This window comes from Gymnodraco acuticeps, unplaced genomic scaffold (genome assembly GCF_902827175.1).
Source record: "Gymnodraco acuticeps unplaced genomic scaffold, fGymAcu1.1, whole genome shotgun sequence".
NCBI lineage: Eukaryota > Metazoa > Chordata > Actinopteri > Perciformes > Bathydraconidae > Gymnodraco > Gymnodraco acuticeps.
This window is the reverse complement of record NW_022990731.1, coordinates 15,001-35,136: the sequence shown is the minus strand read 5'-3', so window position 1 is coordinate 35,136 and position 20,136 is coordinate 15,001. Positions and strand designations below refer to the sequence as shown.

Genomic DNA, 20,136 nt, shown 5'->3' with positions numbered 1-20,136 from the left:
GTTTACACGCAACAAAAGAAAAGAGGCCTTTACAATAGTCAAAAGAAATATACAAAACATTAAATAACAAACAACTTAAGTATTCTTTCTGTCTAGACAATGCTTATATAACTTAATAACTTAAAGGGTAGTTTTACGGTTAAAACCTGTTCCTCGCCGGCGTCTTTCTAGCAGGTTGCTGCCCCTCACTCACTTTAGAGCAGGCACCGTGGGAATTGTAGTCTTTTATAGACTACTGCAACTCTCTCCTGGCTGGTCTACCTGCATGTGCCATCCGACCTCTGCAGCTCATCCAGAATGCAGCGGCTCGTCTAGTCTTCAACCTTCCTAAATTCTCCCACACCACTCCGCTCCTCCGCTCCCTTCACTGGCTTCCGGTAACTGCTAGAATCCACTTCAAGACACTGGTACTTGCTTACCATGCTGCGAATGGATCTGGCCCTTCCTACATCCAGGACATGGTTAAACCGTACACCCCAGCACGTGCACTCCGCTCTGCATCAGCCAAACGACTCGTTGCACCCTCGCTGCGAGGGGGACCCAAGTTCCCATCGGCAAAAACACGTGGGTTTGCTGTCCTGGCTCCAGGATGGTGGAATGAGCTCCCCATTGACATCAGGACGGCAGATAGCTTGCACATCTTCCGGCGCAGACTGAAAACTCATCTCTTTCGACTTCACTTCGAGCGATAGAACTATTAACGAAGCACTTTTATACTAATAAAGGACTGGCTTACCTAAAGCCAGTTGAGTAGCACTTGAAATGTTTGGCTCTATGAAACCTGATGTACTTTATGATTCTGTTTTCTTCAAGTTGTATTTTGTTGGACGAACGCACTTATTGTAAGTCGCTTTGGATAAAAGCGTCAGCTAAATGCAATGTAATGTAATGTTATAGTGTGTTGACTACAGGCGTCACGATTAGGTCAACACTAAACCTTAACCATGTCTTCCTCGTCTTGCAGGAGTACCCTTTTGTTCTGGATCCGTTCCAGCGCGAGGCCCTCCTGTGCATCGACAACAACCAGTCTGTGCTGGTGTCGGCTCACACCTCGGCTGGAAAGACCGTCTGTGCTGAGTGAGTATCTTAAAAATAAAGCGTTCTTAAGCCGCATTTCGACTACAGGTCTTTTTTCTTTTTTACTTTGCTTTGCCACCACAGAAACATCAGCAGACTGAAGAGGAGCTATTAGCCCTCAGGCTCATCTGCTCCTGGAGGCTTGATTATTATTGTGCTCTGTTTCAGTAAAAGTCCTGCATTCAAAATGTTCCTCAAGTGAAAGTAGAAAAGTATTCTCATCTAAATATAGTGAAAGTAGCGACAGTGAAAGTAGAAGTATTCAGATCGTGTACTTTAGTGAAAGTAGAAGTACACAGATCTTCTACTTGAGTAAAAGTAGAAGTACTCAGGTCTTGTACTTGAGTAAAAGTAGAAGTACTCAGATCTTGTACTTGAGTAAAAGTAGAAGTACCAGAGTGTAGGAATACTCTGTTACAGTAAAAGTACTGCATTCAAAATGTTCCTCAAGTGAAAGTAGAAAAGTATTCTCATCAAAATATAGTGAAAGTAGCGACAGTGAAAGTAGTCGTTGTGCAGATTGGTCCATTTCAGAATAATATATATGATATGTTTTATAATGATTGATCATGAAAGTGTTCTCAAAGCTGGTAAAGGTGCAGCTAGTTTGAATGACTTTGTATACTGCAGGGTAGCTGGTGGATTTACTCCAGGTGGAACTAAAGTCTGATTTAACACTTGATTAGATTTCACATCATTCATCCACATCTGTGAAGTAACTAAAGGTATAAATACATGCAGTGGAGGAAAAGTACACCATGTACCTCTGAACTGTAGTGGAGTCGAAGTACACCATGTACCTCTGAACTGTAGTGGAGTCGAAGTACACCATGTACCTCTGAACTGTAGTGGAGTCGAAGTACACCATGTACCTTCAGGTTCAGGTTATTTATTTGTACCTGTAGGTAGATTCTGTTTGCAGAATGGGACAAGGGTTCCATCCTGACACTAAAAAGTGTGTTGAGTTGATGAACTTAGTTACTTCACACCACTGGCTATACAGATAGAAAGACTAAGCCTTGCACAGAGGCATGAAAATACATTTTCAAAATGCTCAACAGTGCTGCCAGAATTATAAACTGACTGCTGCACAATTAAAATAAATGCTTTTATATATTTCTATTAGATGTGACTCTTTGGCGTTTCTGTTATTACTACCTGCTGCTTTAGTTGTTCTGACTGCTAACATCCTGTTATTCCTTATTTTAAAGCCGATATTCCTGGTGGGGTCAGGGGTCGGGTCCTTGTCACCTTTTTCATACCTGATGACTTTGCCTCCCTGACTGCAGTTGCTTTAGCGAGTAGAAGCTAGTAAGCTGTTTCAGATCGGCACTACATGTTTCATATCAGACCTTATTTCCTGTTCCATGTTCAAATAAACCATTTTCAGTGGTCATTTTTTTTTGGTCATGGAAAATGAGGAAAAGGTCATGGAGAAGTCATGGAGAAGTGTATGAACCCCGAATGATTCTTATTGAAATGTATAATACAAATGTAGAGATCTTTAGGACACGAGTGCATATCAATGTGTATATTAGGGCTTGCAGAAATAAACAAATATGACCGTGTTACAGTAAGGACACGAGATGTTGTTTGTTACTTCCACAGTTGCAGGTATAAGCAGCTGCTGTCATTTAATTAAAATATTCCGTTGAGTTTTTGACGAGGAATGCATTTTTCCAGGAAGCATACGGCACTCAACTTTCTCTCCGAGTGCAACGTATGAGGAAGCTGCCATCCTTAACCTCAACATGTTTAAAACATAAAGATAAAGAGGTTTAAAAAAGCTATTGTTTAATGTCTTAAGGAAGTGACGCTCAGCCAATCAAAAAACAGAAAGGCAGTGAAAACAGAGCATTTTATGACATTTTCTCTCACTGGACCTCTTTGAAATGCAATTCAATACCCCTGCATTATAGCAACAATAATAATAATAGCAATAATAATTGGGAGGGGGGCGCGGCTGTGATTATGTTCTCTGAGGGGAGGCTCACCTTCCCACACTTTGGGAACCCCTGCTGGAGAGCATGTGTTTGAAAAGCAGGAAATAAAAAAAGAACTCACCTTGTGATAAACCCGCGAGAGAAAAAGCATTTGAGCTCCATGCTGTTTCAGAAATAATCCTTGATGTGGTTTAGAACAGGATGGCGTTTTATCACAGCAGAATTTAACTTTATCTCCGGTAGAATTCTGATCAGGCATTAGCTCCGCCTCCTCTTCTTTCTTTTTGTTCAAGCTAAGGACCCGCAATCCTTGCTTCTCTAACAGGGCTTCAAAAGAGGGGTTTGAGCAGCATGAGGCATGGCTACAGTGGGGGAACTGTTTTATATAGGTATGGCCCTACAATATATATTTCTAATATAGCCCGATAGGTCCCCTTTAATTTGAGTTGGTGAAACCTGCAGGAACCCTGTTCTAGTTGTTTAGTGATTTGGTTATGTTTGTATTTACTGTCTTGCTGAGGTTTTCTCCTAAATAACTACATTTCAGTTAATCCATCTCTTCTTGCAGATACGCCATTGCCCTGGCGCTCAGAGAGAAGCAGAGGGTGATCTTCACCAGCCCCATCAAAGCTCTCTCTAACCAGAAATACAGAGAAATGTACGAGGAGTTCCAGGATGTTGGTCTGATGACGGGAGACGTCACCATCAACCCCACCGCCTCCTGCCTCGTCATGACCACAGAGGTGAGAGAACGTGGAGATATTAACACATTGACAAAATATCACCTTTATTTAAATTATAACAGACATTTTTAACAATTTCCTAAATCTTCTGAATCAATAAATTGAGCAAAGAATCAGCAAATGAATAGCCATTAAATGTACAGGCTGTTCATTCTTTGTTAGTGGGTAAACTTACACAATCTGCACGGGATAAAATACTTATTTCCTCCACTGCATATTTAGACCCTCCAGAAAAACGCGGGCTAAAATCCTTGATTATGCGATTAAACATGCGGGGGTTTTTATGCGGTGAAATTGCGGGAAGTTGCGAAAAAGAATAGATTTTTTTTTAAATATTGGGCTGTCTTATTTATTCTCTCACACACAACCTGCCACTAACGTTAAACCCCTTTCCTATTCAATTAAACACATTCAATGTTTATCTATTGTAAAAGCAAGAGGGCTATTTTAATCACACTCACACACACACACACACACACACACACACACACACACACACACACACACACACACACACACACACACACACACATCTCGTTATCTGACCAGCTTCAATCTTGTAGGCTACTCACCTCGTTCCTTGTAGCCCTCGAAAGGGTTTTGGAGGTCGATGCCTCGGTGAACGTGAGTTGTTTGGCTTTCTTGTCCGCAGCAGCAGAAAGCATGTTCGAATGTTTGAATGAATCAAAGTGGGTCGTCACCGTCGATGTTCTCTTATGCTCCAACACACAGTTGCACGGGGTGCAGAATAGTTTCTCCCCACTTTCGTGCAAGACATCGGGGTACTGCTCTGCCCGGTCTTTAGCAGAAATGATCGTCGGTAAATGAGATGGATTAGATTTTTTCATCTTGGTGTTTTCTCTCTCGTGTGAGCTCCACACGATCGCAGAATCGCGTTTTTCTGGAGGGTCTACTTATTGAAACAACTCACTCTATCCAGCTAAGAAATCAGAGTACGATATTTCTTGTGGTAATGTTGTCAAAAGCAGTAGAGTTTGGGAAATGTGCAGCACTGAGAGGTTTTCTGACATAATGAATGTTTTATTTCTCCCAGATCCTGAGGAGCATGCTGTACCGAGGCTCTGAGATCATGAGGGAAGTTGCCTGGGTCGTTTTTGATGAGATCCACTACATGAGAGACTTAGGTGAGGACGGGATACACACCTGCAGTTCATCATGAGTTATTTGAGATTATAAAACGGATAAATGAAACCAAGCAATCTGATTGGTTCTTAGCCGTGATATAATGAGCTTATATCACGGGTAGAATTCTAGTTACTTTTCACAACAAGTCATGTATCCCTCCGCGCCTGAGAAAAAGCTACAACAGTTACATTGCGTCCGTTACGAAACTAACTAACAAAGCTTAACATGGAAACATTTAAGGTTAACTTTCGACCTCCGGGGTGGCCTTGCTATGGAGGAGTGGATTGAGCAGTGCCTGCTATCTCCAGAAAGCACCTAAACGACGACATGCAGAGCTACGTGAAGAGCAGGTAGACCAACTGGAAATAAACAGAACAAAATGGCAGTTGAGTGCTTTGAAGACTGGTGTCAGGATAAAGCTGGTCATAGACTTTCAGACGTCGATAAAACAGGAGCTCAATAACAAGTTGAGAGATTGTTATGCAACTGTCAAATAATAATAGCCGAATAATCGATCAACGCTGTCTGTCTACTATGACTAATGTCGACCCTCCACTTCGCGTCGGGCCGAACAACGCCCCTTACCTGTGATATAATGTCCATATACCACGGCCTGTCGTAAGCTATTGTTTAAAGGTCACCTATCATGCTATCTTTAGGCAATAGCACAGGTCTCAGATATACACAAATATATAAAAATCATGTCTATGAAGTGTTTTGCTCAAAATACCAAACAGATAATTCTAGCCATGCCTCATACCCCTCTATTTCACTTCCTGTTTCTAAAGTGCTGATTTGGGTATAACGGCTGTCCACACTACAGCTTCAAAAAAAGCTTGGAGCTGGGCGTGTCTGAAGCTCGACCAACAACCAATCACATGAATCTCCCGCCCCTGACACACAAGCAGCGCTTTGATTGGCTAGAGCTTGTACTGGCATATGATTTGATTGGCTGACGCTTCCACCGAAAGCTTCAGAAGCTTCAAAAGTTGAACATTGCTCAACCTTTGAAGCCTGAAACGCCAGGAAAGCTCCGCTCTGCTTCCCACAATGCAGTTCGGCGAAAAGTGATGTCACCCCATTCAAAGTGATACCCCATACGCGTTCAAAGTGGGCAGACGCGTAGAAACCGTTTTTGAAGCTGTCGAAGCTGTAGTGTGGACGGGCCGTAAAGCTTAAAAAAATTAAAGGAGGGGTCTGAGCTCATGCGGGACCCGGCAGCTACCGTCTAAACTAAATGCTGCCGTGATGAAACGCCATATCATGGATTATCAAGGATTCTCTCTGAAACAGTCTGGAGCTCAAAGGCTTTCTCTCTTGCCGGTTATACCACAAGGTGAGTTCCTTTTTACTTCCTGCTTCTTCACACACATGCTCTCCAGTACAGGTTAGCTCTGAGTGTTAGCGATGCTAATGTAAACACCGACCATATTACGTCCAAAACAGTCGGGCATTGTTTCTGATAGCAACGTGGGTGTAAAGCCAGCCAATTCCTGGAATTCAAAGTACCTGCTATGAGCGTCTGCATGTTGGTCCGTACGCCTTTTACACACTCTCAAATAATAATGGCACATAAGCAACATAAAAACATTGGAAATCAAATATCTGGATTAAGAGGTTGCTTTTTCTTTGCACAGCATGAAAGAAATGCGAAATGAAAGGGTTGTGATTTTTGCTTTTTTTTTTAGCAGAGGTTGAGTTCAATCATTTCTACGGCCCTCGGAGGATGTTGTGAAAATTGAAATGGCCCTTGAGAGGAAAAAGGTTCCCCACCTCTGCTTTAAAAAGTAAATACATTCCTCTGCTTTCTGTGTTTCAGAGCGTGGTGTTGTCTGGGAGGAAACCATCATTCTACTTCCTGATAACGTGCATTACGTCTTCCTGTCGGCCACCATCCCCAACGCCAAGCAGTTTGCAGAGTGGATTTGCCACCTTCACAAGCAGGTGTGATGCTTAACGAGCACATGTTACAATCATGAGGGCAATTAACGTCCCTCTCGATATAAGGAGGTAACATTTATCCATCTATATCAGTGTTTCAGAAACGCTTTCATTCAAGAACAGAATATGAAACAAAATGAAATACGGTTTATTGCGTTGTTTACGCACTCATTGACTGTGTCTCTGTTGCCACCTATACTAGTCATTTTTAAACATTTTGAGAAACACTTTTAACTTTATTTATTTCAAATGGGAAATTTTACTAATATACTCACGGACCTCCAGTGGTTTGCACACCACACTTTTGAGAAACACTGGTCTAATATCAGTGTTCATTTCGTCAACGAAGACAATGACGAAAAGTAGGGATGCACGATATTGTTTTTTTTAAACCGATATCGATAACTTCCTGCTTCTCAAGACCGATAATAATATAATATATATATATATTAAATGTACCTGTAGTTTTTGCACACCTGGTGGTAAAAGTGAGCAAATGACATGAGCATTACTACTATGAACAAAACAAAGAACAGTTTTGACTCTTCAAAGTGACCATATTTATTTTCCCAAATAAAGTTCTTGCCTTTTCCAAAAGCCTCGTGGATAGGTAAAAGCCCCGGTGCCTTTGCAGCTGGCTTTGGATTCGCCGCTAGTTTAGCAGCGCAGGCGTCTTCGTGCGCTTTTAACACACCATCGTAGCGATGGCGATGTTTCAGGTGATTAATCAGGTTGGAAGTATTATAGCTCGTTGCCTTTCTCCCTCCTCGTGGAACTTCTGCATTTGTTAATACAAATAGCAAGCGAACTATCTAACTCTGAAGCTTTGAAATAGTCCCATACTACCGGCGACATGTTTGTTTACTGTCCTGGCTTCACGGCCGCACACCATTTACGTCACAGCCAGGCACGAGTTAGGGAGCGCTGGATTTGTGAAGAACTCCCCTCTTCCTAAACCACTAATACCACAGTACTGGCCAAACGGGAGGAGCCGAGTGAAAAACAAGCGCCCCTCATCCCAATCCACCCACACCGCAGTATTCTTTCTTTTTTACCCAAAACATATATTGTATATTATCGGGGCTATTAATACTTTTATCGGGTTTATCGGGATGACGTCATAATTCCTAATATCGGACCGATAATTATCGTGCACCACTAACGAAAAATGTTCGTCAACGACCTTTTTTTACACGACTAAGACGAGACGACGACGAGCTAAAAATAGATTCTTGATAATAAAAACTATGACGGGACTTAGGTGTTAATGGTGGACTTTCGGACATTCAAAATGCAGCATATTTTCCCCCAATCGTCCGTCTTGTCTGTCGAAATGCATCCCTGTCATTGGTTGAATTAGTTGGGAATCTGCACACGTCACTAATTACACAAGTAAAGTGTTAAGAGAGTGAAATGTGGCTTTACGAATTTCAACACTTGATACCGTCACTTTGATTTAAATTTCAGATACCTGTATTTAACTGAATTAGTTTAAAGAGAGAACATTTTGACTAAAAGTTGATTCAAATGTAATGATTTTTCATCGACTAAAACGTTTTGAGTTGTCGTCGACTAAAACTATGAAGGACTAAAATGTGACTTAAACTAATAACCACCAGACTAAATCTAAAATGGCTGCCAAAATGAGCACTGGTCTATAGAAAAGGATCAAGGGGACATTTGTGTTTTAATCACCTTTTTTAAACATAATTAATGCCTTGTTTCTGTTTTCATAGCCATGCCATGTCGTGTACACTGAGTACCGTCCCACTCCTCTGCAGCACTACATCTTCCCATCAGGGGGCGACGGACTCCACCTGGTTGTGGATGAGAACGTAAGGACACCTTAACAGAGAGGGCAAAGTACACACATCCTCAAGTAGAAGTACATACTCGTGTTTAAAAATACTCTGACTGACTAAATGTTTTCTTTCCTCAGGGAGACTTCAGAGAGGATAACTTCAACACGGCCATGCAGGTGCTGAGAGACGCCGGGGATTCTGGGGGAAGTGGAGGAGGAAAGTGGGACCCGCGAAGGAAAGGAGGCACCAGAGGTACGGTTAAAAAGAAAATACTCTGTCCCACTTTACCCTTTTAAATAGCCTTAAACTCGCTGACAATGAAATTGGGGAAGCAGCTTTTATCGACCACATTATTAGAGACACAGAGCATATTTTCTGTTTGTCTGACGGACTTCCAAAGCTCTTTAAGCTGCGTCCTGTGTCTGAAAACCTCTATTATAAAATCCAATGTACATCTTAATTAATTAATTCTCCCATGTCTGGTTTCCTCAGGTCCGTCCAGCGTTTTTAAAATCGTGAAGATGATCATGGAGAGGAACTTCCAGCCTGTCATCATCTTCAGTTTCAGCAAAAAGGAGTGTGAGGCGTACGCTCTGCAGGTGGCCAAGCTCGACTTTAACACAGGTGAGTGTGTGTGTTCATAAGGCCATTCTACATACAGGTGTGTGTGTGTGTGTGTGTGTGTGTGTGTGTGTGTGGCCATTCTACATACAGGTGTGTTTACATTAGAGCGTGCATGAGAGGGGAGGGACTTAGAGCGTGCTTGAGAGGGGAGGGACTTAGAGCGTGCTTGAGAGGGGAGGGACTTAGAGCTTGCTTGAGAGGGGAGGGACTTAGAGCGTGCTTGAGAGGGGAGGGACTTAGAGCGTGCTTGAGAGGGGAGGGACTTAGAGCGTGCTTGAGAGGGGCGAGACTTAGAGCGTGCTTGAGAGGGGCGAGACTTTAGAGCGTGCTTGAGAGGGGGGGGACTTAGAGCGTTGCTTGAGAGGGGAGGGACTTAGAGCGTGCTTGAGAGGGGAGGGACTTAGAGCGTGCTTGAGAGGGGAGGGACTTAGAGCGTGCTTGAGAGGGGAGGGACTTAGAGCGTGCTGAGAGGGGCGAGACTTAGAGCGTGCTTGAGAGGGGAGGGGACTTAGAGCGTGCTTGAGAGGGGCGAGACTTAGAGCGTGCTTGAGAGGGGAGGGACTTAGAGCGTGCTTGAGAGGGGAGGGACTTAGAGCGTGCTTGAGAGGGGAGGGGCTTAGAGCGTGCTGAGAGGGGAGGGACTTAGAGCGTGCTTGAGAGGGGAGGGACTTAGAGCGTGCTTGAGAGGGGAGGGACTTAGAGCGTGCTTGAGAGGGGAGGGACTTAGAGCGTGCTTGAGAGGGGAGGGACTTAGAGCGTGCTTGAGAGGGGAGGGACTTAGAGCGTGCTTGAGAGGGGAGGGACTTAGAGCGTGCTTGAGAGGGGAGGGACTTAGAGCGTGCTTGAGAGGGGAGGGACTTAGAGCGTGCTTGAGAGGGAGGGACTGCAGGCACGGCTGCAGTGCAGGGAGTGGAAGCAGAGCCGGCTCTTATTAAAACAGCGCTTTCTCACCGGAGTACTTTTCCCCGTCATTCTTAAAGTACCGATACTAATGAAACGGAGGAATCGTAACGTTTTTAACGGCAGGGTATCGCGGTACCTTTCAAGTATCGATACACCGTGCAACGCTCCTTCCTTACGTACAATACATAAGCACTCATTAGAGGGTTATTGAGGAAACTCTTAACTAATGGCCTTGTACTGGGAGAATAAGGTCATGTAGAATAAGGCATTAATAAGTGTTTTATACTGACTAACAAAGAGCCAATATACTGTAACATGCATGTTAATTAACAACTAGTTGATGAATGTGTGTACCTTAATATAAAGTGTTACCGGCTATTCTACATACAGATGTGTTTAACTTTAACACAGGTGAGTGTGTGTTGATAAGGCCGTTCTACCTGACAGTGAATTCTCTCAAATCAAATGCATCTTCAAAAAATGTCTTTATCCCATCCATTAAACACATCTCTGCTTCCAGTGCAGCCTCTCCAGTATGAGAGTTTAATGATATTTGTTTAACTACATGGTATTTAACCTAAAGTCTTAAAGATTTGTATTGTTAATCAAGAAAAGACACTTGAAGTTTTCTCCTTGGACTTGTGAGAAATTGTCTGTGGCAATTTTTCACCATTTTAATGACATTTTAATAATCACAGATTTATCGAAAATGAATAATTAAGCGCCTATATTTTCTATTCTTTCTCCTGTGTCTGCCAGAAATGAGAATGTATTCATATTTTTAAAACTATATACACTTTTCTCTTATTGTCTTGTCAATTATCAGTTCTAAAGTCTCTGTCAGCATATTAAGCAATGATAATGTTCTAATTAGATTCAGAATTGGTCTTGGCACACTAAAGCACCGAAGCAATTACATTTCAGTGACAAATTGTGATCGTTTTGAACATTAAAAGCATGGAAATATGTCACAGTACAGCCACTAAATATGAACCTGAAAATCAGAAGAATAGGACTACCTTTAATGGAAGGGAGCTGAGAAATCCTGCGCAAAGAGTGAGAGCATGAACGCATCTCACTGAGTAGAGTTTCTTCATGAAAAGACACACTTCTGCACAATTGGAGGCAGCAACAGATTGAACTTGTCGACCTGCTTCGGGCTCTTCAGGCGAACTCATCTCGGTTTGTTTCCCCTGCATTGTGACATTATTAGAATGAGCGAGTTTGTTTTTTAATACCGAGCTCTTCCCAAACTGAAAGCCTGTTTCTGTCAGCGCTGCCAAGGAGCTCATTAGAAAAACTAAACATACAAACGGCCAAAGATAATATCTCAGTTTCATGGGTTTCGAGAATTTGCCTAAAAAGACTAGTTTTCCTAGAAAAATTATGATTTAATTTTACTTGAAATTTTGTTTTTAAGTGAAGGATTTTAAAGGTTATATTTGTCATGTGCACCATAGCAACAGTAGTATCAGTACGTAGTGTCTCTACTTTAAAGAGTCCTCTCCTGCTGATGTTCAGGTGTATATCAGTATGTAGTGTCTCTACTTTAAAGAGTCCTCTCCTGCTGATACTCAGGTGTATATCAGTATGTAGTGTCTCTACTTTAAAGAGTCCTCTCCTGCTGATGTTCAGGTGTATATCAGTATGTAGTGTCTCTACTTTAAAGAGTCCTCTCCTGCTGATGTTCAGGTGTATATCAGTATGTAGTGTCTCTACTTTAAAGAGTCTCTCCTGCTGATGTTGCAGGTGTTATATCAGTATGTAGTGTCCTACTTAAAGAGTCCTCTCCTGCTGATGTTCAGGTGTATATCAGTATGTAGTGTCTCTACTTTAAAGAGTCCTCTTCCTGCTGATGTTCAGGTGTATATCAGTATGTAGTGTCTCTACTTTAAAGTAGTCCTCTCCTGCTGATGTTCAGGTGTATATCAGTATGTAGTGTCTCTACTTTAAAGAGTCCTCCCTGCTGATGTTCAGGTGTATATCAGTATGTAGTGTCTCTACTTTAAAGAGTCCTCTCCTGCTGATGTCCAGGTGTATATCAGTATGTAGTGTCTCTACTTTAAAGAGTCCTCTCCTGCTGATGTTCAGGTGTATATCAGTATGTAGTGTCTCTACTTTAAAGAGTCCTCTCCTGCTGATGTTCAGGTGTATATCAGTATGTAGTGTCTCTACTTTAAAGAGTCCTCTCCTGCTGATGTTCAGGTGTATATCAGTATGTAGTGTCTCTACTTTAAAGAGTCCTCTCCTGCTGATGTTCAGGTGTATATCAGTATGTAGTGTCTCTACTTTAAAGAGTCCTCTCCTGCTGATGTTCAGGTGTATATCAGTATGTAGTGTCTCTACTTTAAAGAGTCCTCTCCTGCTGATGTTCAGGTGTATATCAGTATGTAGTGTCTCTACTTTAAAGGAGTCCTCTCCTGCTGATGTTCAGGTGTATATCAGTATGTAGTGTCTCTACTTTAAAGAGTCCTCTCCCTGCTGAGTCCTCTCTGCTGATGTCAGGTGTATATCAGTATGTAGTGTCTCTACTTTAAAGAGTCCTCTCCTGCTGATGTTCAGGTGTATATCAGTATGTAGTGGTCCTCTACTTTAAAGAGTCCTCTCCTGCTGATGTTCAGGTGTATATCAGTATGTAGTGTCTCTACTTTAAAGAGTCCTCTCCTGCTGATGTTCAGGTGTATATCAGTATGTAGGTCTCTACTTTAAAGAGTCCTCTCCTGCTGATGTTCAGGTGTATATCAGTATGTAGTGTCTCTACTTTAAAGAGTTCCTCTCCTGCTGATGTTCAGGTGTATATCAGTATGTAGTGTCTCTACTTTAAAGAGTCCTCTCCTGCTGATGTTCAGGTGTATATCAGTATGTAGTGTCTCTACTTTAAAGAGTCCTCTCCTGCTGATGTTCAGGTGTATATCAGTATGTAGTGTCTCTACTTTAAAGAGTCCTCTCCTGCTGATGTTCAGGTGTATATCAGTATGTAGTGTCTCTACTTTAAAGAGTCCTCTCCTGCTGATGTTCAGGTGTATATCAGTATGTAGTGTCTCTACTTTAAAGAGTCCTCTCCTGCTGATGTTCAGGTGTATATCAGTATGTAGTGTCTCTACTTTAAAGAGTCCTCTCCTGCTGATGTTCAGGTGTATATCAGTATGTAGTGTCTCTACTTTAAAGAGTCCTCTCCTGCTGATGTTCAGGTGTATATCAGTATGTAGTGTCTCTACTTTAAAGAGTCCTCTCCTGCTGATGTTCAGGTGTATATCAGTATGTAGTGTCTCTACTTTAAAGAGTCCTCTCCTGCTGATGTTCAGGTGTATATCAGTATGTAGTGTCTCTACTTTAAAGAGTCCTCTCCTGCTGATGTTCAGGTGTATATCAGTATGTAGTGTCTCTACTTTAAAGAGTCCTCTCCTGCTGATGTTCAGGTGTATATCAGTATGTAGTGTCTCTACTTTAAAGAGTCCTCTCCTGCTGATGTTCAGGTGTATATCAGTATGTAGTGTCTCTACTTTAAAGAGTCCTCTCCTGCTGATGTTCAGGGTGTATATCAGTATGTAGTGTCTCTACTTTAAAGAGTCCTCTCCTGCTGATGTTCAGGTGTATATCAGTATGTAGTGTCTCTACTTTAAAGAGTCCTCTCCTGCTGATGTTCAGGTGTATATCAGTATGTAGTGTCTCTACTTTAAAGAGTCCTCTCCTGCTGATGTTCAGGTGTATATCAGTATGTAGTGTCTCTACTTTAAAGAGTCCTCTCCTGCTGATGTTCAGGTGTATATCAGTATGTAGTGTCTCTACTTTAAAGAGTCCTCTCATGCTGATGTTCAGGTGTATATCAGTATGTAGTGTCTCTACTTTAAAGAGTCCTCTCCTGCTGATGTTCAGGTGTATATCAGTATGTAGTGTCTCTACTTTAAAGAGTCCTCTCCTGCTGATGTTCAGGTGTATATCAGTATGTAGTTGTCTCTACTTTAAAGAGTCCTCTCCTGCTGATGTTCAGGTGTATATCAGTTAGTAGTGTCTCTACTTTAAAGAGTCCCTCTCCCTGCTGATGTTCAGGTGTATATCAGTACTGTAGTGTCTCTACTTTTAAAGAGTCCTCTCCTGCTTATGTTCAGGTGTCTATCAGTAATGTAGTGTCTCTACCTTTTTAACGAGTTCCTCTCCTGCTATATGTTCAGCGTGCTTATATCAGTATGTATGTTCTCATACTTTAAAGAGTCCCTCTCCTGCTTGATGTTCAGGTGTATTTATCAGTATTGTAGTGTCTTCTACTTTAAAGAGTCCTCTCCTGCTGATGTTCAGGTGTATATCAGTATGTAGTGTCCTCTACTTTACAAGAGGTCCTTCTCCTGCTGAGGTTCAAGGTGTATACTCAGTATGTAGTTGTTCTTACTTTAAAGAGTCCTCTCCTGCCTGATGTTCAGGTGTATATTCAGTAATGTAGTGTCTCTACTTTTAAGAGTCCTCTCCTGCTGATGGTTCAGGTGTATATCAGTACGTAGTGTCTCTACTTTACAAGAGTCCTCTTCCTGCTGATGTTTCAGGTTGTATATCAGTACGTAGTGTCTCTACTTTAAAAGAGTCCTCTCCTGCTGATGTTCAGGTGTATATCAGTATGTAGTGTCTCTACTTTAAAGAGTCCTCTCCTGCTGATGTTCAGGTGTATATCAGTATGTAGTGTCTCTACTTTAAGAGTCCTCTCCTGCTGATGTTCAGGTGTATATCAGTATGTAGTGTCTCTACTTTAAAGAGTCCTCTCCTGCTGATGTTCAGGTGTATATCAGTATGTAGTGTCTCTACTTTAAAGAGTCCTCTCCTGCTGATGTTCAGGTGTATATCAGTACGTAGTGTCTCTACTTTAAAGAGTCCTCTCCTGCTGATGTTCAGGTGTATATCAGTACGTAGTTGTCTCTACTTTAAGAGTCCTCTCCTGCTGATGTTCAGGTGTATATCAGTATGTAGGTGTTAGTGTCTCTACTTTAAAGAGTCCTCTCCCTGCTGATGTTTCAGTTGTATAATTCAGTACTTGTAGTGTCTCTACTTTAAGAGTCCCTCTCTGCCTGCTGTTCAGGTGTATATCAGTATGTAGTGTCTCTACTTTAAAGAGTCCTCTCCTGCTGATGATTCAGGTGTTATATCAGTACTTGTAGTGTCTTCTACTTTAAAGGAGTCCTCTCCTGGCTGATGTTCAGGTGTATATCAGTACGTTAGTGTCTCTACTTAAAGAGTCCTCTCCTGCTGATGTTCAGGTGTGTATATCAGTACGTAGTGTCTCTACTTTATAAAGAGTCCTCTCCCTGCTGATGTTCAGGTGTATATCAGTACGTAGTGTCTCTACTTTAAAGAGTCCTCTCCTGCTGATGTTCAGGTGTATATCAGTACGTGTAGTGTCTCTACTTTAAAGAGTCCTCTCCTGCTGATGTTCAGGTGTATATCAGTATCGTAGTGTCTCTACTTTAAAGAGTCCTCTCCTGCTGATGTTCAGGTGTATATCAGTATGTAGTGTCTCTACTTTAAAGAGTCCTCTTCCTGCTGATGTTCAGGTGTATATCAGTATGTAGTGTCTCTACTTTAAAGAGTCTCTCCTCAGCTGCTGATGTCAGGGTGTATATCAGTATGTAGTGTCTCTACTTTAAAGAGTCCTCTCCTGCTGATGTTCAGGTGAATCAGTATGAGTGTCTATACTTTTAAGAGTCCTCTCCTGCTATGTCAGGTGTATCTAGTATGTCGTTTAAAGAGTCCTCCTGCTGATGTTCAGGTGTATATCAGTATGTAGTGTCTCTACTTTAAAGAGTCCTCTCCTGCTGATGTTCAGGTGTATATCAGTATTTTGAGTCTCTACTTTAAAGAGTCTCTCCTGCTGATGTCAGGTGTATATCAGTATGTAGTGTCTCTACTTTAAAGAGTCCTCTCCTGCTGATGTTCAGGTGTATATCAGTATGTAGTGTCTCTACTTTAAAGAGTCCTCTCCTGCTGATGTTCAGGTGTATATCAGTATGTAGTGTCTCTACTTTAAAGAGTCCTCTAATGCTGATGTTCAGGTGTATATCAGTACGTAGTGTCTCTACTTTAAAGAGTCCTCTCCTGCTGATGTTCAGGTGTATATCAGTATGTAGTGTCTCTACTTTAAAGAGTCCTCTGCATGTGGAGCTCCTAAAATAAAGTGGATGTTAGGTTTTGTTTTATCGGGCTGTTTCTCTTGAGCCATGCATATATCTTTGCCTCCAGTGCGTTTGTCTGTGGTTTCACTTTGTTATTCAAGTATTAGAATAAGTCCCATTGACTCTGAGGTCATCTGAAATAAAAATAAATATGGAGTTCCTGTCGAACATGATGGGGAAGGTTTCCCAGAATAACGTCATGACGAAGACGCAGATAGCAACCAGCCACAGCAAACAGTGCAGTGCTATTAGCTCAGTAATCATACATCACTACATTACAATAATAAAGTGCTGGCGAGACATATGGAAATATGTATCCTCTTAAAACCTCAGCTTCACTCATTTGAATTAATTGATCAATATGAATATTTGTAAGTTGCAAAAAGTGGTTAAAAACAATTTAAAGTGACAGTTTTGTGGCTAAATCGTATAAAATAAATGAGAATTGACATGTTCTTGCTCAACCTCGTCGTGGTTTCGCTTTTCCTGCAAGCCTAAAAACCTCTCCCAAGTTGTTCCACATTAACCGAACACGCCAAGAAGAATTACATCTGAGACTTTGTGAAATAACCGAGCCACTTTTCTTGACTGTTATTGTGAAATGTTCTCTCTAAAACGTGTGTGTGTGTGTGTGTGTGTGTGTGTGTGTGTGTGTGTGTGTGTGTGTGTGTGTGTGTGTGTGTGTGTGTGTGTGTGTGTGTGTGTGTGTGTGTGTGTGTGTGTTGTGTGTGTGTGTGTGTGTGTGTGTGTGTGTGTGTGTGTGTGTGTGTGTGTGTGTGTGTGTGTGTGTGTGTGTGTGTGTGTGTGTGTGTGTGGTGTGTGTGTGTGTGTGTGTGTGTGTGTGTGTGTGTGTGTGTGTGTGTGTGTGTGTGTGTGTGTGTGTGTTATGGGACAAATTGGAGGTCTCCATAAGGGGAGTCATTAATTTTAGGGTGAAGACTTGGTTAGGGTTAGGCATGTGTTGGTTATGGTTAAGGTTAGGATAAGTCTCCAGGAAATGCATGTAAGTCAATGTAATGTCCCCTGAAGTGATGTATACATGGTGTGTGTGTGTGTGTGTGTTTACTGGAAAGCTTTGAGAAGATTTTTAACAAATGCACTTTGTTTTTTGTTGCAGATGAAGAGAAGCGTATGGTGGAGGAAGTGTTCAGCAACGCCATTGATTGTCTGTCGGACGAGGATAAGAAACTCCCTCAGGTGAGGAGGAGTAATACAAAACATCTCATACAAAACATTTGATATAAAGACCCACATTTTCCTAATTCCCCCCGAGTTGTCACCTTGTTAACCAGTTCAGCCCCATGCCCCCGGTAAACTGAGACTCCACAGATTCCAGACATAAGTATCATCACTGAGCGATCACAGGGGAAGCGAAAAACACGTAGCTTCACGGAGATATTCTCACCTTAGCTGTTGTTCTGATCAAAAGTCGTGTTCAATGGCATTAAAACGACAAACACGCTGCTGAAGGTTAATCCAATGTGTCCGTCACTTTGAAATGATTCCTGATAATCCATCATTCCAATTTTATGTCAATAACGGAGATTTCATATTAGCTGCTACGATAGCCACCAGAGTGTATGACAGCTTCCTGTTTTGGGCATTCTGGCTACGCATCACTCGTTCACCAATGGGTAATGTTTAGATGGATTTTAGGAACCTCCCCCTCGATTCTATTGGTTAGAAAGAGATGTCAATCATCAAAATCGACCAAGAGAAACGCCAAATGACCCCAAAGGTGTTTTTTTTCTTTCTAAACCTCTCTAAAAAGGTCAAAGGTCACTTGTTTTGCATCAATCTTGATACAGGGTACTTATTATATGTTATAGTTTGGATTCCTAAAGCTTGTAGTCTACCATCGCATCATTCAAGGGTGGTTTTCACTTTAAGTCATGTTTTATTTTTGGACGGACACAATAATTTACAGTTTTTTACTATGTTCAATCTGAAGTTACTTTAAAATAAAAAACATCTATATTGATTCTGACTCTTCTACATCCAGCTCACAGGTTTATCATTGCTTTGAGAACAAAGATTATTAATTTAACCCTTTTAGAAGGGAAGATATGGTCATTTGTTCTGGGCATGTCCTTTTCGAGCCTGAGACCTGGAAAACAGGCTCAGGGCTCAACGGGTTGAAGAGACCCTAATGGGCTTTTGGGGCTTTTCCCTTCCCTTCTGTGTTCTGTAGGTTTTTGTGCAAATGGTCTGAAAAGACTCAAATCCACTGATAAACATAAGAACTTTCCCCTTTTGTTTGTTTGTTTGTTCACCATGTGAAGCGGCCTTGGGTCCCTTGAAAGGCGCTATACAAATGTAATTTATTATTATATCTTTAAATCCCTGTAAACCAGGGGTCTCAAAAACAAGGCCCGGGGGCCAAATCCGGCCCGCGACTTCATTTTATGTGGCCCTGCAAGAGCTTGCAAAGAATATAATAAGTGTATTATATACGGTTACATGCCACTTTACAGAAGAAGGTTGCCCATAAACTACATGTCCCACAATGCATCTCGTTTTGTGACATGTGCACTGAAGAGACTTGTAATTATTTGCCCTGGAATTCTGCTTTCGTAGTTAATTACTAAGTTATTATCCTATCCGATAATAATCCAATTCAGAGGCAATAATGTAATATAATACATTATTTGATATATATTATATATTTATATAGTTACAACCGGCCCTTTGAGTGCAACCTTTATACGAATGTGGCCCGCGATGAAATTGAGTTTGACCCCCCTGCTGTAAACAAACTCAAACCTTGACTTATTTGAAAAATGTTCATTATAGTTTTTTACAAATCAAGACATACCGTAAGGACTTGTCCATTCAAATGACAAATAATATGGTTAAACAGAATAAGAAATAAAAAAATAAAACGGTTACAAGTTAAAATAAGGAAATAAATAAGATAATTATGAAAAATAAATTAATAATAGTAAAATAAATAAAAGCATTTTACACAAGGAGTGACACCTTCAGCAGGATCGGTGACGCGGGGGCATTTTCCATAATGTTGTTTTGAAACCTCACGCTGCGTTTGCCCTGCAGGTGGAGCATGTGCTTCCTCTGTTGAAGAGAGGCATAGGAATCCATCATGGAGGCCTGCTGCCCATCCTGAAGGAAACCATCGAGATCCTGTTCTCTGAAGGACTCATCAAGGTACGTCTTCTTCATGTCTCCTCGACATCAACATGTGTCCCCTCTTCTTCATGTCTCTTCTACATCAACATGTGTCCCCTCTTCTTCATGTCTCTTCTACATCAACATGTGTCCCCTCTTCTTCATGTCTCTTCTACATCAACATGTGTCCCCTCTTCTTCATGTCTCTTCTACATCAACATGTGTCCCCTCTTCTCATGTCTCTTCTACATCAACATGTGTCCCCTCTTCTCCATGTCTCTTCTACATCAGCATGTGTCCCCTCTTCTTCATGTCTCTTCTTCATCAACATGTGTCCCCTCTTCTTCATGTCTCTTCTACATCAACATGTGTCCCCTCTTCTTCATGTCTCTTCTACATCAACATGTGTCCCCTCTTCTTCATGTCTCTTCTACATCAACATGTGTCCCCTCTTCTTCATGTCTCTTCTACATCAACATGTGTCCCCTCTTCTTCACGTCTCTTCTACATCAACATGTGTCCCCTCTTCTTCATGTCTCTTCTTCATCAACATGTGTCCCCTCTTCCTCATGTCTCTTCTACATCAACATGTGTCCCCTCTTCTTCATGTCTCTTCCACATCAACATGTGTCCCCTCTTCTTCATGTCTCTTCTACATCAACATGTGTCCCCTCTT

The 20,136-nt window shown here is 41.7% G+C and overlaps 1 protein-coding gene across 1 annotated transcript in view; it reads left to right on the top strand.

The window, feature by feature from the left end:
• Positions 1–964: 964 nt before the first annotated feature.
• mtrex (Mtr4 exosome RNA helicase) overlaps positions 965–20,136 on the top strand; it is a gene marked incomplete at both ends in the record, with an annotated part of 32,028 nt that continues 12,856 nt past the window's right edge. Inside the window, 9 exon segments of the mRNA XM_034231811.1 lie at positions 965–1,077; positions 3,589–3,763; positions 4,818–4,908; positions 6,729–6,853; positions 8,587–8,685; positions 8,790–8,904; positions 9,145–9,276; positions 17,452–17,531; positions 19,389–19,499. Coding sequence (XP_034087702.1) covers positions 965–1,077; positions 3,589–3,763; positions 4,818–4,908; positions 6,729–6,853; positions 8,587–8,685; positions 8,790–8,904; positions 9,145–9,276; positions 17,452–17,531; positions 19,389–19,499 — 1,041 coding nt within the window.